This window comes from Xenopus laevis, chromosome 9_10L (assembly GCF_017654675.1).
Source record: "Xenopus laevis strain J_2021 chromosome 9_10L, Xenopus_laevis_v10.1, whole genome shotgun sequence".
Lineage (NCBI taxonomy): Eukaryota > Metazoa > Chordata > Amphibia > Anura > Pipidae > Xenopus > Xenopus laevis.
The window spans coordinates 31,972,599-31,989,384 of NC_054387.1; the positions used below are offsets into that span (position 1 = coordinate 31,972,599).

Below are 16,786 nucleotides of genomic sequence, written 5' to 3' on the forward strand. Positions count from 1 at the left end.
TGTCACAGACACTTTCCAAGATGGTGACCCCCTGTGAAAAGTTTGAAGTTCTGGATCATTGCTGCTATCGAGAAGCTGAAACTTTAGGCTGGTGCTAAAAGTTCAGTATATAAAATATGGCAATTTTAACCATATTAATTTTTAGGGTTTAGTTTTCCTTTAATTTAAGTGCTACTGGGCCATAATCAATAAGTAATACCTTATGAGTTTTTCTTAAAGGGGTTGTTCACCTTTAAATTAACTTTTAGTATGATGTAGAGAGTGATCTTCTGAGACAATTTGCAATTGGTTTTCAATATTTATTATTGGTTTTGGAGTTATTTAGCTTTTTATTCAGCAGCTCTACAGTTTGCAATTTTAGCAATCTGGTTGCTAGGGACCAAATTACCCTAGCAACCATGCTTTGATTTGCATAAGATAATGGAACATGAATAGAAGAGGGCTTGAACAGAGATGAGTACACATTTGTAGCCTTACGGAGCATTTGTTTTTCAGCTGGGGTCAGTGACCCCCCATTTCAAAGCTGGAAAGAGTAGCAGGCAAATAATTAAAAAACTATAAGGACTGAACTCCTCAAGGAGATCCGGACCAAATGTCGCCAGACGCATGTGACGCGTCGGCTGGGCAGAATATAATGGGACTGATAGTGAAATTCCATGTACAAATTACATTTATCTGATTGTCGGATGAAGACGCAAGGTGCACTGTTCACATCCGACAGTCGGATACATGTAGTTTGTACCTTGGATTTCATGATCAGTCCCATTATATTCTGTCCATCCGACGCGTTGCATGCGTGTCATCATCTGGCGAGAAATCAGTCCAGACCGCCTCATGGAGTTCAGCCCTTAAAAAAAAAAAAATGAAGACCAATATAAGTTGCTTAGAATTAGCCATTCTATAACATACAAAAAGTTAACTTAAAGTTGAACCGCTCCTTTAAGGAACCAAAGAAAATGTCCCTGGATCGAGTACAGATAATGTTGCAAATGTTACAACACATTTAAGCATTAAAACTCACTCATGGCTTTTAAGAAAAGGCTTTTTAATCGGCAAGTTATTTTTCAGTGTGTGTGTACATTAAACACACACAGAAGCAAATGCTCAAGAAAATAGATTTAGTCTGAGGCTGAACAGAACAATAGTTAAAAAGCCAGTCATGTATACACAGCTGTTGGAAGAAACAGGTTATATTTCCACTTAAAAAGAACTTAACAAATTATATATTTATATGTAAAGTATATATACTGTAAGTATGTGGTCATCTCTCCTAACTAATGGAACTGGCTATTTAAAAGGCACGTCAACCCAAAAATAATAAATGTCCTAATCAGAGAAATCATAATTCTAAGCAACTTTTCAAAATTAGTGCTTTTAAAGTTATTTGTAAAAACAATTGCTATTGACAACTTAGTAATGCTCACTGGAAGAATCCCAGGCCAGTGTAGTTTTCTCCTAATAGGGCCACTGGCCCAGGGTTTCAGGAAAGTACATGCGATCAACTTTTGGCACCCCCCCGAGGAAAAATACCTTTCCTTCTCCTTTAAGCAATGTTGCAAAAGTCTTAGTTCCCCGGCAAAGACAGGTCTGTTAATCACCTGCCTTGTCTTGAGTTATTTCAACAGTCTGAGTCATCAGGGCAGAGAATAGACAGGGACAGACACTGCTTTCAATAACAACACACATTCAAAGCTGCTTAGAATTATGTTTTCTTTTCTTAGGCAAAATTGTATTTTTTGGGTTGACAACTGGTTTTCATCATTTATTTTTCATAGCTTTTAATTTATTTGTTTCTTTCTTCTGACTCAAATGGGAGTCAATGGAAAAACAAATGCTCTGTAAGGCTACAAATGTATTGTTATTGCTACTTTTTATTACTCCTCTTTCTATTCAGGTCTCTCCTATTCATATTCAAGTCTCTTATTCAGATGTACATGGCTGCTACGATTATTTGGACCCTAGCAACCAGACTGCTAAAATTGCAAACTGGAGAGCTGCTGAATAAAAATCTAAATAACTCAAAAACCACAAATAATAATAAATGAAAACCAATTGCAAATTGTCTCAGAATATCACCCTCTACATCATACCAAAAGTTAATTTAAAGGCGAACAACCCCTTTTAAGTCACACCTGTGCCACTACATCATACAACAATATTCTTAAGAATTATGTGCTTTCTACTTTATAGCAAATGTTTTGGGGACCTTTCCTATTTGAATAGGATAATAAATTAAGGTCCTAAAAAAAAATCTGTTTGCAGAGACAGGAGTAAAAGAACCATGACTGTCCTGCACAGGACCCTGACCTCAACCTAACTGGGATAAGTGAGAATTGCCCAACTTTCCAATGTTCCAGCATCTAATGGAATGGGAAAGCCTTCCCAGAAAAGTAGATGGTAATGCTGTTTCAGCAGCATAGAGAAGGACAACTTGATATTAATACCCTAAGGTTTTGGCCATACAGGGTACCGGTCTAAGGAAGAGTAGAATCAAAACCAAGTGCACCAAATCCATTTAAATACACAAAAGGTACACAATCTAAACAAGCATTGACTGACAAAGAGGCATAAAAACACTCTCTTTTATTGTAAACCAGACAACAATCACAACAATGGAGTTGCTTGATATTTAAAGCCACTTCCACACGCTGGTATTTAAGGCCTTTGTTTTGAAAAAAAAAAGGCTAGAATAATTGTGAAGTATCAAAAAAACAAAGCGTTTATTCTCTGTTCTGGTTTGGCCACTTGCCTGCAAGCTCTGCCGCCAGAGCTCCCGGAACTATTTAATGAAAGATTACACAATGTAATTGTGTTTTATGAAGCAGGAGGGAATGTGTGTATGTTACTTACTGCGTGTGTGTAGCAGTTGGCTGCATGTTCATACCATGTCGGCTTGTATCGACAGTTAGCTGGGGCTCTATGGTTCATGAACCTGTGGGGGGAAAAAATGAAAGATATAGTCACACCATTACATTCTTTATTCAAGATGGAAGCCACTATGGAATCATTAACATCCTTGACATTGTTCCTTGCTTTCTACATCTTTATGATGTAGTATGGGACTGCCTAGCACAGAATTTGTATCTGAAACCAATAGGCCATTTGAGCTTAATTAATTTTGCATTCAATTTATGGTGGTTACATTTTGTACCTTCTCCACAAAGCCTGGAGCAGGAAAAATAAATATTCATCCCAGAGGCTGTCTGAGGAATACTCCTGTTATCATTATGCCAGTGGGGAAGTGTTTATAGTTGTAGTACATTGCAGTTGGCATAGCGCAGGCTAAGCCCCATAATACACCAACTTACCCTTGTACGGGTATGGGATCTGTTATCCTGAAACCCTTTATCCAGAAAACTCTGAATTACGAAAGGCTGTCTGCCATAGACTGTATTTTATCCAAATAATCCAAATAAAACAGTACCTTGTACGGGTATAGGAACAATTATCCAGAAACCGTTATCCAGAAAGCTCTGAATTTCAGAAAGGCCATCTCCCATAGACTCCAGTTTAACCAAATCATCCAAATTTTAAAGAATTATTTCCTCTGTAGTAATAAAACTGTACCTTGTATATGACCCAAACTAAGATATTATTAATCCTTATTAGAAGCAAAACCAACCTATTGTGTTTAGGTTTAAGGAATGAAGATCCAAATTACAGAAAGATCCATTAACCGGAAAGCCCCAGGTTCCGAGCAGTCTGGATAACAGGTCCCATACCTGTACTTGATCCAAACTAAGATGTAATTAATGCTTATTGGAAGCAAAACCAGCCTGTTTATTTAATGTTTAGATGATTTTCTAGTAGACTTAAGGTATGAAGATCCAAATTACAGAAAGATCCCTTATCCGGAAAAACCCAGGCCCTGAGCATTCTGGATAATGGGTCCCATACCTGTACAGTGAAACTGTGGTCCTTCAAATTTGTCTGAATCATATCACCCAGCAACCCAACAACTGCACAAAACTGGTTATTGTTTTAGTGATATCTGTAAGGCTGCAGGTTGTCCGTTCTTGGGTGTTTGCTTCTAAAAATGGCATAGAAAAATATCATTGGATGCCGTTCACTGTTTAAACTCTCAGTTGACTGAATTTCCCTTTTGAACATTTCAACATAAATATCAGGAAGTCTGTTTTGCAGAAGAGCCGTCATATAGAGACGGTGGCAAAAAGGATTTACGCCCATGTGCAAGACAATCCTAGTGGAAAATTCCATGATGCTGTGGAAAAACAGTGACTGTTTCTACAAACACATCGCAATGTGTTTATTTCAAAACCTTCTTTGTAATATTCACTTCAGTCGCAAGTACAATAGGCAGGCCATGAACCCTTATAACAAAACCTCTATCATATCTTGCTTAAAGGTGCTAGAACCAAAATCTGTACAAGTTAAAAATTGGCAGTGTTTGGTTTTTGCGACTATTGTGAATTCTATACCAGTTTAGCTTACTTGGGTGCATTTTGCATATAGTTATAGGAGCAATATACATACCAACAATCTACAGGTGCTGCAGGCTTATTCAATTAATTAATTAGCGGCTAGGTTGCTACAACATATTTTTATAGTTTCAGCTATTTTTAAAGCACTCACCAAGCTGGCGCTGTGGTTCGGGTGTTGCTGCCCCAAACCGGCCGCTCAATCGGATACAATCTTTAAAGATCAGAAGCACTCACCGCTTATCATCTGAGGCCCGGGTGCTGCGCCCCGAACCTGTAGCTTAGGGGGAAATACTTCACTCATCAACTCCACCAACTTCTCAGACGCAGAGTAAGATCAAAAAAAAGTCTTTATTCCACATCAGATAACACCCAAAGCGTTTTGTGTGTCTCCACATTGTATTGCCTATGACAACGTGTGGAGACACACGAAACGCGCTGGGTGTTATCTGATGTGAAATAAAGACTTTTTTTTTTTGATCTTACGTTGCGTCTGAGAAGTTGCTGGAGTTCGTGCCTATGGTGGAGTTGTCGAGTATAGGAGCAATATACACTGGAAATGGATCTGCCTTTAAAGGGGTTGTTTACCTTTGAATTAACTCTTAAGTATGATGTAGAGAGTGATATTCTGAGACAATTTGCAGTTGGTTTTAATTTTTTTATTATTTGTGGTTTGTGAGTTTTCGCTTTTTATTCAACAGTTTGAAATTGCAGCATTCTGGTTGCTAGGGTTCACATTACCTTGGCAACTATTCAATAATTTGAACAAGGCACTGGAATATGAATAGGAGAGGGCCTGAATAAAAGGATGAGTAATAAAAAAGTACCAATAACAATACATATGTAGACTTACAGAGCATTTGTTTTTAGATGGGGTCAGCGACCCCCATTTGAAAGCTGGAAAGAATCAGAAGAAGGCAAATAATTCAAAAACCAAAACAAAAATGAAGACCAATTGAAAAGTTGCTAGAATTATCCATTCTATAACATATTTACCACCCCTTTACATTATATCCTTGATTTTCAATTTTTGTTGTGTTGTTATACAATTTTCCAAAGCTGAGATTTTTATTCTCTCTCTTCCCAGCCAATGAGGCAGCAGTATGTCAGGGAAAAGTTATGGGAACGGGGACACCTACAACCTTTAATGTACTCAATGTTGGCTCTTAAACAGAGATCAGCTCAGAACAATCTCTGTCTCTCAGTGGACAGAATTTGGTCTACAAAATGCGAAGCATGTATATAGTCATTTATTCGACCATTCATTCTGCTGGCATAATAGTGAAAATCAATGGCACTCCAATTCAATTGGCTTATTTGGAAATGTCACAAGAAATGACAATACCAAAAGCAACGTCGGCAGAAAATAGTATTTTTTTTTGTAGACTTTCCCTTTACATACCAACAATCTACAGGTGCTGCAGGCTTATTCAATTAATTAATTAGCGGCTAGGTTGCTACAACATATTTTTATAGTTTCAGCTATTTTTAAAGCACTCACCAAGCTGGCGCTGTGGTTCGGGTGTTGCTGCCCCAAACCGGCCGCTCAATCGGATACAATCTTTAAAGATCAGAAGCACTCACCGCTTATCATCTGAGGCCCGGGTGCTGCGCCCCGAACCTGTAGCTTAGGGGGAAATACTTCACTCATCAACTCCACCAACTTCTCAGACGCAGAGTAAGATCAAAAAAAAGTCTTTATTCCACATCAGATAACACCCAAAGCGTTTTGTGTGTCTCCACACATTGTATTGCCTATGACAACGTGTGGAGACACACGAAACGCGCTGGGTGTTATCTGATGTGAAATAAAGACTTTTTTTTTTGATCTTACGTTGCGTCTGAGAAGTTGCTGGAGTGCGTGCCTATGGTGGAGTTGTCGAGTATAGGAGCAATATACACTGGAAATGGATCTGCCTTTAAAGGGGTTGTTTACCTTTGAATTAACTCTTAAGTATGATGTAGAGAGTGATATTCTGAGACAATTTGCAGTTGGTTTTCATTTTTTATTATTTGTGGTTTGTGAGTTTTCGCTTTTTATTCAACAGTTTGAAATTGCAGCATTCTGGTTGCTAGGGTTCACATTACCTTGGCAACTATTCAATAATTTGAACAAGGCACTGGAATATGAATAGGAGAGGGCCTGAATAAAAGGATGAGTAATAAAAAAGTACCAATAACAATACATATGTAGACTTACAGAGCATTTGTTTTTAGATGGGGTCAGCGACCCCCATTTGAAAGCTGGAAAGAATCAGAAGAAGGCAAATAATTCAAAAACCAAAACAAAAATGAAGACCAATTGAAAAGTTGCTAGAATTATCCATTCTATAACATATTTACCACCCCTTTACATTAAATCCTTGATTTTCAATTTTTGTTGTGTTGTTATACAATTTTCCAAAGCTGAGATTTTTATTCTCTCCCTTCCCAGCCAATGAGGCAGCAGTATGTCAGGGAAAAGTTATGGGAACGGGGACACCTACAACCTTTAATGTACTCAATGTTGGCTCTTAAACAGAGATCAGCTCAGAACAATCTCTGTCTCTCAGTGGACAGAATTTGGTCTACAAAATGCGAAGCATGTATATAGTCATTTATTCGACCATTTATTCTGCTGGCATAATAGTGAAAATCAATGGCACTCCAATTCAATTGGCTTATTTGGAAATGTCACAAGAAATGACAATACCAAAAGCAACGTCGGCAGAAAATAGTATTTTTTTTTGTAGACTTTCCCTTTTCAGTAGTATTTATCAACAAAGAAGAAGAAAGAAACCTATTTTCCCAAGCCGGCAAAGTATACAAAGATTCTTTTAGTTCCACAAATAATCCTTTTACTGCTTATTCACGCATCTGAAATTTGCCAAGGACGTGCCTCCATTTGCATTAAGTCTCAACAAACAAGAAGTTTTGTCTTTTGGTGGGAAAGCGATTTCCCTGCAAGCATTCTGCTGCCTGCCGTACAAAGGCCGGCTGTTTGGGTCACCCGGATAACAACTCTTCATGTGAGCTAACTTATTATTAAGGAATTTGTAAAGGACGTCTTTGCTCATGGAAAAACCAAGGCAGATTATACAGGATTTAATAAAAACCTGATCTGAGATTAGTATTATGGCTTTTCCTTCCTTACAGTATAGAATTCTCTGTTTAATTATTATAGATTCCTAACATTCTTTTGAAGAGGATCAGCAGGTCTCCAAACCATTGCTTGCTTCATGCTATATAATAAAACTTGCCCTGTGCCACATGATGGCACAGATCTCTCTGGCAGCTGCAGGGGTTGCTTTTTAACCCTTATAGTTAGCAACAAGCTATAGGATCTGTTATTCTGGTATGGCTGCTTGGGACATCAGTCTACATTCTTACTTCTGCCCACCAATAGCCTGGGGAGAAGACCTAGCTCAATATCTGTTTCCCAAACCCGATTTTTGGCTAAATCCTTAGTGAAGGTTTCGGCCAAATCCAAAATAATGGATTTTGTGCATCCCTAATTTAAATATATTTCACTCAGATGTATTTGAAAAGCAAGCAATACAAAGCTTACCAATAAGGGAAGTATATAATGCCTTTAATATGCAAGCGTTTTAATAAACTAAAGGTGGCCATATACGGGCAGATTAAAGCTGATGCTATTGGTCCTCTAGACCAATTCGGCAGTTTATCAACCCGATTATGGGGCATTTCAACGGGTCTCCCCCATCCATATCAGGCCAAAAATGGGGCAGATATCGATCGGGCAGGTTTGATTTTTCTTGGTGTACCGTCTGCACCCATCTCCTTACTTGTAATGCGAACGTTCAGTTCTAAGGCCGAACGATCAGATTAACCCAATATCACCCTGCCTTTGGTGGGCATATCGGGTTAAGATCCGCTTGTATGGCGATCTTGCCAAACGAGTGGATCTTATCATGTATGGCCACCCTAAAAGGCTGTCCTTATATAGTTTCAATATTACTTGTATATTCAGTCAATACTACTAGAACAGTGTCTGGCAAACCAAATGCATCAGCCATACTCAGATTATTTACTGAGCCCTTGTCTGTGTATTTTACAGTATAAACAGCTCAGAATTTGTATAGTTTTGCATGCATCTGGTGGTAGAAAATGGGAAAGGTTGATATGCTCTCAGGATGTGCTATGGAACTATGGTGTGACTATGTCAAGAGAATGAAGGCAAGAAGAATGAATGTAGAGGACAGTCTCTATTTCTGTCTGCAGTTGGAACTGCAATAGAGGGGTGCTTTTGCCATGATGCATGGAGAGAACCTTGGCTCAGATCAGATGGTACTTTTCAGGGGTAGCAAAAAGCCACTACTAGTAACTAACTGTACCAAGTTTGGCCCCTGGAGTCGGAAGTTTGTGTAAGGGCCCTTCCCGACTGATGTATGATTGAAAATCGGTCAGATATCAATCGAGCAGCTGTAAAAATCCCATCGGATGAGCCCGACAGCCTGCATTGCCCTTTGTTAGGATTTGAACGTTGCCCCGAGGGCCATTCAGTTTTGTAAGCAGGCAAAGATCTGTTCCTTTAGTGACATCAACAAACAGGTGGCTCTTAAAGGAACAGTAACACCAAAAAAATGTTTTAAAATAATGAAGATATAATGTACTGTTTTCCTGCACTGGTACAACTGGTGTTTTTGCTTCAGAAACTCTACTATAGTAGAAGGAGAAAAGCAGAGGATACACAGCAGATAACAGATCCATTCTGTATTATACAATGGGATTCTATGTATCCTGTTCTTGAATGGCTGCCACCATGGCTACACAGCAGCTTGTTTATATAAACTATAGTTGTGTTTCTGAAGCAAACACACCAGTTTAACACTGTAGGGCAATAGTAAATTATATTGTCATTCTCATTTTTTTCTGTTACTTTTGCTTTTAAAGCTAAGAGCTTAAGAAACTAACCTAGGGTTGCATTTGCCTTTCTGTCATACTCCCGAATCAGAATTTTGGTTATTTTTCTTACTTGCAGTGCCTATTTATGCTACAGCCATAAAACATCATACCTAGTAATGTTCCCTAAGCAGCAACATATTCCACAACGCTGTACAACAGCTACTCAAGGTGCACCAAGGATCTGAAATGAGGCAAGCCAATGACTTTATCCATCAAGCCAATGCCCTTTTATATACAGTACAAGACATTCCCAAATCTGTTCTACTTAATAGCCCCCAAACGATTGTCATAATCTGGCCTTTTTATTCAGTTTAGCATTGTGCACATCACATAGACCTTAGGAATGATATTACCAGGCAGAGAGATCCTAACCACATGTACTCTGCCCCAAACTGCTTATCAAGCTGTCCTACCGATAAACAAGTACAATGTTTAAAGGTCCATTTCCACGTAGCCACTGAGAGGACATTTCTACTGTAAAATATCATCTTGTGCAGCAAATCATTTAAAGACGCTTTTAGTAAGAGCTGCATAACCTTTTACAATGTCGTATGGGTTTTATGAATTTTAAAGGGGTTGTTCACCATCCAAACACTTTTTCAGTTCAATTGTTTCCTGATTGATCACCATAAATAAAGTATTTTCTCAATTACTTTCCATTTTTTATTTTTTACAGTTTTTACAAAAACGAAGTTTTAGGGCAAGGCCAGGCATTGCGTTTTTATGTTGCGTTTTTAAAAAAGCTCAGTCGGGAGTAATTACACCACTTAAACCACATGCGACCATCAACATGCGTTTTTTTTTAGCACATAGGTTTCTTTTCCCAAAATGCACTTCTCATTGTTCTCGTTCCCCATAATTCCACTGGCTGGAAATAGAAAAGCTATTTAGAAATAGAAAAAACTATTTACATGCAAAATGGAGCAGGAATATTCGTCAATACGCAACGTAATTACGTCACCAGCCGTACAACGTATATGCGTCATTTATCTTGCGGGAATTTGGACACCATAATTAAAATACGCTGCATATTTACATAAAGTATGGCTTCAAACTTGCAGATCCCATAGAGTCTATTGATTTGGTAGTTTCTTGACTTATTGCCATTTCTGCTAAAAAAAATGCCATTACTGGCGTCCCGTGGCGGATTTCAGCTTGCAAGGGCCCTGTGAGAATTGCCATAGTGCGTTTTCCATTAGTTTCAGTGGTAGTGCAGTTGATACATTTCCCAGCAGCATCTCTGGAGTATTAGCAAATATGGTATCAATTCTAACAGTTGCCTTTAATGAAACTCAGGGATTCTGCTCAGCGGGGATAAAGACAAGAAATATATCAACTAAATGGATCAATTTAGAACAGTTTACAGGGTCAGCGTACCCCTCCCAGAGCTGCTTTAGAAGATGAAAAATTACACTTTACACTTTATTATTAGAAGAACAGTCACACATTGAATATAGAAAGTAATTGGAAAATGTCTTCTGGTGAACAAAAACAAATGTTTGAAGGTTAACAACCTCATTAACAACAAACCTACAAAATACAAATGTGTATTTTAACAAGAGAAAACAAAAATCACATTCTCTATTATTTGGGTGTAAGAATTTATCAGAAGACCAGAAACGTAAATGTAAGTGGGTCATCTACCGTCTAAGAAGTCAAATTACTTTGCTAATTAGATTAATGAATTGAGTAAAGTGTTACTGAAATAGGAAAACATAACCTACTTCTATGAACTGTTTCTAATCAACTGTTCCCTTAGGATGACATTTTTCAATCATGCGCTTGAAAGTCAGCTCTGAGGGTGTTGCTTAGAAGCAGACATTTTCCATTGGTGTCTATGTCACATGGGGCACTTTTGAGACTACAGTATTTCAGCAGGGTGAAAAGCTCCCACAGCTCCTATTCACTTGAATTGGAAACATTGGGCAGCGTATGTGAGATGAGTTTTCGGGGCTGCTGAACAGGGGAGATACCTTCTGTGTTCCAATGTAAGAAGTTGGGGTTCCCCTGGGTACTGGGAAGATTGGCGAGGGGCATACATGGCAGCTTGGTTTATGGTGATCACTAAAGTGACTGTATTAGTTAGCCTTTAGGATCAACAACACTATACACTGATTTTATTTTGCCATGACTGAAATTGTTTTTATGGGGCTATTGGCTAACATGACAAGGATAAATACATCTGCTCGGTATTCTGAGCTGTTGTCTGAAACATATGTATTTATTATAGACTGGAGGAAGGAAAAACACACCAGTATAATACAATAAGTAGGGTACAAGTTGCCCTCCTTAGTGGAGATTCGTAGAAGCTTATTATAGATTACCACTTGGTAAAACACAGATGCTGTCAGATTTACCAAATACTCTGCACACTGGAAGGAATTGTTCCAAATCGGTAGTGCCCCTTTCATTTGCACTGCTCTAATTTGGCGATTAATGATTGGAGGCTTGTTAGAGCCCAAAGAACAAAATGGCTCAAAGCAAATGTATATACGGATTGCATATATTTATTAATTCATTAAACACTTTTTCTGGCTGTAATGAAAATATTTAGTAACTATAATGTAATCCCAACTAATGGTAGACATTTAGGATTCCCCAGTTCAAATTATTATTAATCGCCCCACATTGTCCAAAACAATACATATTTTATCATTGTTTAAAAAAAAGGATTTAGTATGCAGGTGAACAAAAAAAGCTTCAGATGTGTGTGCTAAGCTGTTAACTACCCACATACCAACAATAATGTCACCGTGGGACACCCTCTCCCAAGAAGGAGCAAGCTTAAGGTCAATGGCAGATAGGAGGTTTTATCACCATGTCATTACGCTGCCCCTTACCATGGCATGTTATGCAAATCACTGCAGATAAAAAACCTTTTCTATGTATTTTTGCACAATTAAGCAATTTGAAGTTTCCTACCAGCAGAAATTCTCATAACCTGCACATTGCCTTTAACTAGTCTTTCAGACCTTGCCCTACAGCTTTGCAATGTTTGAGCCACAAAGTGAACCCTGAGGACTAAAAATGTCTGTAATAAAATACATACATGTAAATATGCTGCCAAGATTTTGCCCTCAGGTAGCCTGTGAATAGTCTATTCAGTGTCTAAATAAGGAAGGAAGACAACCTCTATCACTTCCTAATGATAGATTATTTAAGCAACCCAAGTTTTAGCACCTCATTTGCCTCCCAGGTTCCTCCTTTGTGTCCTGCTCCTTTTCCTCTACCCTGAGCAAAGAACATGAGTACCAGCAACCACCCTCACTCACATTTCACTAACTGTAGAAAGCCCTAAACTGCCTGAAACAATCAGTATCTCCTCTAATACTGGTTCAATCCAGGGAGGGCATAGAAGGACAAGAGGAATAAGGACAACAAAATAGGAACATCTGCAAACACCTGGCTGATCATTAACTACGGGCACGCTGCAGCCTATAGTTATTGTCAAACACAAAAGCGTATTGGTTTATGCAGTGGTTTCAGATGAGAAAGTACTGGCAACCATATCTTTGAAAACAATCTCTTACTGGAAAAGAAAAGGTAAAGTTCCAAGGTAAATGTGCTGTGAAACCCAAAGCGTGGAGACTGCATGTCCCCATCTCCATGTGCTATAAGCATAGTCTTTGCCATACTCTGCTATGTAAAGAGGCAACAGGCATTTTGACTAAGGTTGCCATCTTTCGGGGGCCATGTGATCCGAGCAGGGGGGACGTGCCAGTGCTATTGCGGGGCAGCTTGCTGTTATCATGAGGTGGGGCTATGAGGTGGAGATAAGAGCATCAGTCTAGGACAGGGATTCCCAACCTTTTGAACCCGTGAGCAACATTCAGAATTAAAAAGAAATGGGGAGCAACACTAGCATGAAAACTGTTCTTAGGGTGCCAAGTAAATGCTGAGATTGGCCATTTGGTAGCCCCATGTGGTTTGTCAACCTACATTGAGGCTCTGTTTGGCAGTGCACCTGGTTTTTATAAAAGAAAAACTTGCCTCCAAGCCTGGATTTCAAAAATAAGCCCCTGCTATGAGGCTACTGGGAGCAACATCCAAGGGGTTAGAAAGCAACATGCAAGGATTGATTTAAGTATTTAAATGTACTACTTTTTTGGAACAGGTGATTAAGGGGTTAATTAGAAGCAATGTCTACTTACACAAATTTTTGCTTTTGACATTGTGGCAAAAAATGATGAGTATTGTTTTGGACTCCAGGCCCCATGGCAGCTCCCCAAACACTGGCAGACAAACTGCCGAGATGGTCTGATAGGGATTGAAGCGACAGCTTAAAATGTGCCAGTGTATGGCTACAGTCTTTATCTCAATCAGCGTATGCTGTTCGGGTGAATCGGTCTGTTGTACATTGCCGCTTACATAAGTAGCGCTATATAAATAAAAATATACATACATACATACATACATTCCACCTCAAAACTTTCCAGTGCAAAGCAACCTGGGGGGACCATACTGGGTGCTTCTGAATGTAAAGATTTCTTTTGCAGCACTAGGACTGAGCTCCTCACATTTGAACACAGAAGGTACCTCGCTAGTATCGACAAAGGGTCAGACATGCATCAATACATAGCACAGGTAGATCTGTCAGTTAAATTATATATTGATCTACCTGTGCATCCCAGGGGAACTCTTATTAACATACGCCACAGTCAAAAGGAAAGGAAATTGACTAGGAAAATATAACACTGCGCTTACTTGTTCTGCCTGATGGGCAGGTAATCATGCTGTGTGTTGTGAGTTCAGTGTTACTTAAAGGAAAACCATACCCCCGACCGATCTAGGTCTCTATGAAAATATATTTCATAAAACAGTTCATATGTAAAACCCTGCTTCATGTAAACAAACCATTTTCATAATAATATACTTTTATGTGCCATTGGGTAATCATAAATATAAAATTGCCATTTTAACAAACAAGGGCCGACCCCTGGGATCCTATGATTTATGATTATGATTTGCACACAAACAAACCATACATGTTAGGTCATCTGTTGCTTAAGTATTCATTTTGGGGGTTTAGTTTTCCTTTAAAGCAATTTTGACCAGTATTTTATTCAAGGGGTGCCCAACCTGCAACCCACCAATCACCGTGGAACTAAAACTGCCAGCATTGTCCTGGTTCCACCTAGTAGGGATACTTCTATATGGATATGGCACAATCCTATAAATATCCATGTGCCAGAACCCCCCCCCCCCACAAACACACAAATATAGTGTATCTGAGCAACCTACAAAGGCAATAGAAAAGCCTTACATCTGAGACTGTCTTTTTTCATCAGATTAGGATTTTTTTGTTAATTGTAACAAAAAAATTAAACATCCTGGCTCAAAAAAAATCTTGCATATTCTAGAATATTGGAATAATCCAGGAAACCGTCACAATTGCACAACGGGAAACAAACAAAAATAGGCATGAAGTCTTTTGAGTTATCTTTCGTACGTCACAAGCAGAATTCTGCAGTAGGTTTTGGTAATCCAAGTGTGCTAAAGGTTACTGGAGTTTACTGAAGTTAACAAGCATCTGGAAATATAGTCCAGACACACACACAAAAATACTGATCTGATCCTCAAGTGCTATGGTTCTCTCAGTCTGGAAATGTTCGCTTTCTTTCAATGTTAAGCACCTGACATCTACTTCATACAGACGGCCGTTTTAAAATATGCTCACTTACCGATCCCATGCCTTCAAATTCTGCTCTGAATGGACAGGACTAGGGCAAAACAGAACATTCTACTGAAATGAGCCTCAAATCTGCCTATGGTATCTAGAGGCACAGGCTGTAAGGACAGGATCCTGTGCCTCCTCCAACACCCTAATTTCCACAAGTTAAGCTGGCCATAGACGCAAAGATTTGTTTGTATGAATCCTAGATTCGTACGATTTTCGGACCACAGAGATAGATCATTTGGTCGATCGGGCAGGTTACAAGATTTCTGTCGGCTGCCGATAATATCTCATACGATTTTCAGTTGGAGACTGTCACCAGCTTTGTCGGACATAACTTTCGTATGATTGCTGTCAGGGGCAAAACATCGGCTAATCTGTTCTTTTACTACTTTATGTGATCAGAATGGTTAGTGGCAGGTTTGGGAGATGGGGAAGTCCGATTGTTCGAGGAGTCAGCTTTAGGGTCTGGCCACACGGGCAGATTCGGGGAGATTAGTCGCCAGGTGACAAATCTCCTCTTCTTCTTGGTGACTAATCTTCCCGATCTGCCTTCCCCTGCCTTCCGCCGGCTAAAATGAAAATTGCCTGGGGGCAGGCACACGGAGCGCTTCATTTTCTGAAGTCGCCCCTTAATTGCCTCGCGAGGAAACTTGGGGCAACTTTGGAAAACGAAGTGCTCCATGTGCCTGCCCCCAGGCGTTTTACATTTTAGCCGACGGAAGGATGATCGGGGAGATTAATCGCCGTAAAGAAGAGATTTGGCAACTAATCTCCCCGAACCTGTGTGGCCAGACCTTTAGGGGGGGGGCATTACACCTATATCCCTCCTCCTGTCCCTCTTGAATTGAGGAGTGGGAGGCATATGTATGGTATCTCTTCGTTTTGCCCCATTGGCTGATTGCTCAGATACTATTGTCCCATGCATTTAGCCCAACACCAAGAACAACAGAAGGAATTGAAGGAGCCACATCTCTTTGTCACTCCCTAACCTGCTGGCAGCCAGCAGAAAATATTTTTTAAACAGGGTTGAATACTGACCATATATCCAGAGTATACGGATATTGGTCAGATTCAATGAATCAGCCATACAGGTATGGCGCTTATGATTAAGGTATATACTCCCGAAACGCGTTGTACAGCGACCTGCCAATATATTTTTTGCCCAGAAGTGCCGTCCATCTGTGGAGTGTGTATGAATGCTTGGGACCTGGGGTTTTCCGGATAAGGGACCTTTCTGTAATTTGGATAACTCACCAGAAATAAAGACTTTTTCCAATTTCTTTCTATTTTCTATGTGTGGCTGTTTTTCTAATATTGAAGTGTAAAGTTTAATTTTTCACCTTCTTCTAAAGTAACTGGGGGGGGGGGGGTGGCGACTCTGTAAACTAAATTGATACATTTAGTTGATACATTTCCTATTGACAACAATAGTTGCTAATATTGCACAGATGCTGCTGATAAATGCATTAACGAAATGTTGCAAAATTGTAACCGTTTAGATTCAGCACTTGAATTATTGAGCTGTCAGACTCAAACACCAGAATAAGAAAAACTTAAACTTTTTGGAAAAAATGGTAAAAAATGAAAAATGGATAGTAATTGAAAAAAAGTCTTTATTTCTGGGGAACAATCTAAAAACAATTGAATTGAAAAAAATGTTTGGAAGATGAACAACTTCTTTAAGTCTACTAAAAATAGATACTGTTTTGTTATTGCAGAGAAAATGGAAATCATTTAAAAAACGTGTTTTATTTGTTTGTAAAGT

The 16,786-nt window shown here is 39.1% G+C and overlaps 1 protein-coding gene across 2 annotated transcripts in view; it reads right to left on the bottom strand.

The window, feature by feature from the left end:
• mmd.L (monocyte to macrophage differentiation-associated L homeolog) overlaps window positions 1-16,786 on the bottom strand; it is an 85,059-nt gene that overhangs the window by 14,537 nt on the left and 53,736 nt on the right. For both annotated transcript variants that reach the window (XM_041576057.1, XM_018235127.2), the window contains exon 2: window positions 2,851-2,932. In XM_041576057.1, coding sequence (XP_041431991.1) covers window positions 2,851-2,932 — 82 coding nt within the window. The remainder of the gene's footprint in view (window positions 1-2,850; window positions 2,933-16,786) is intronic.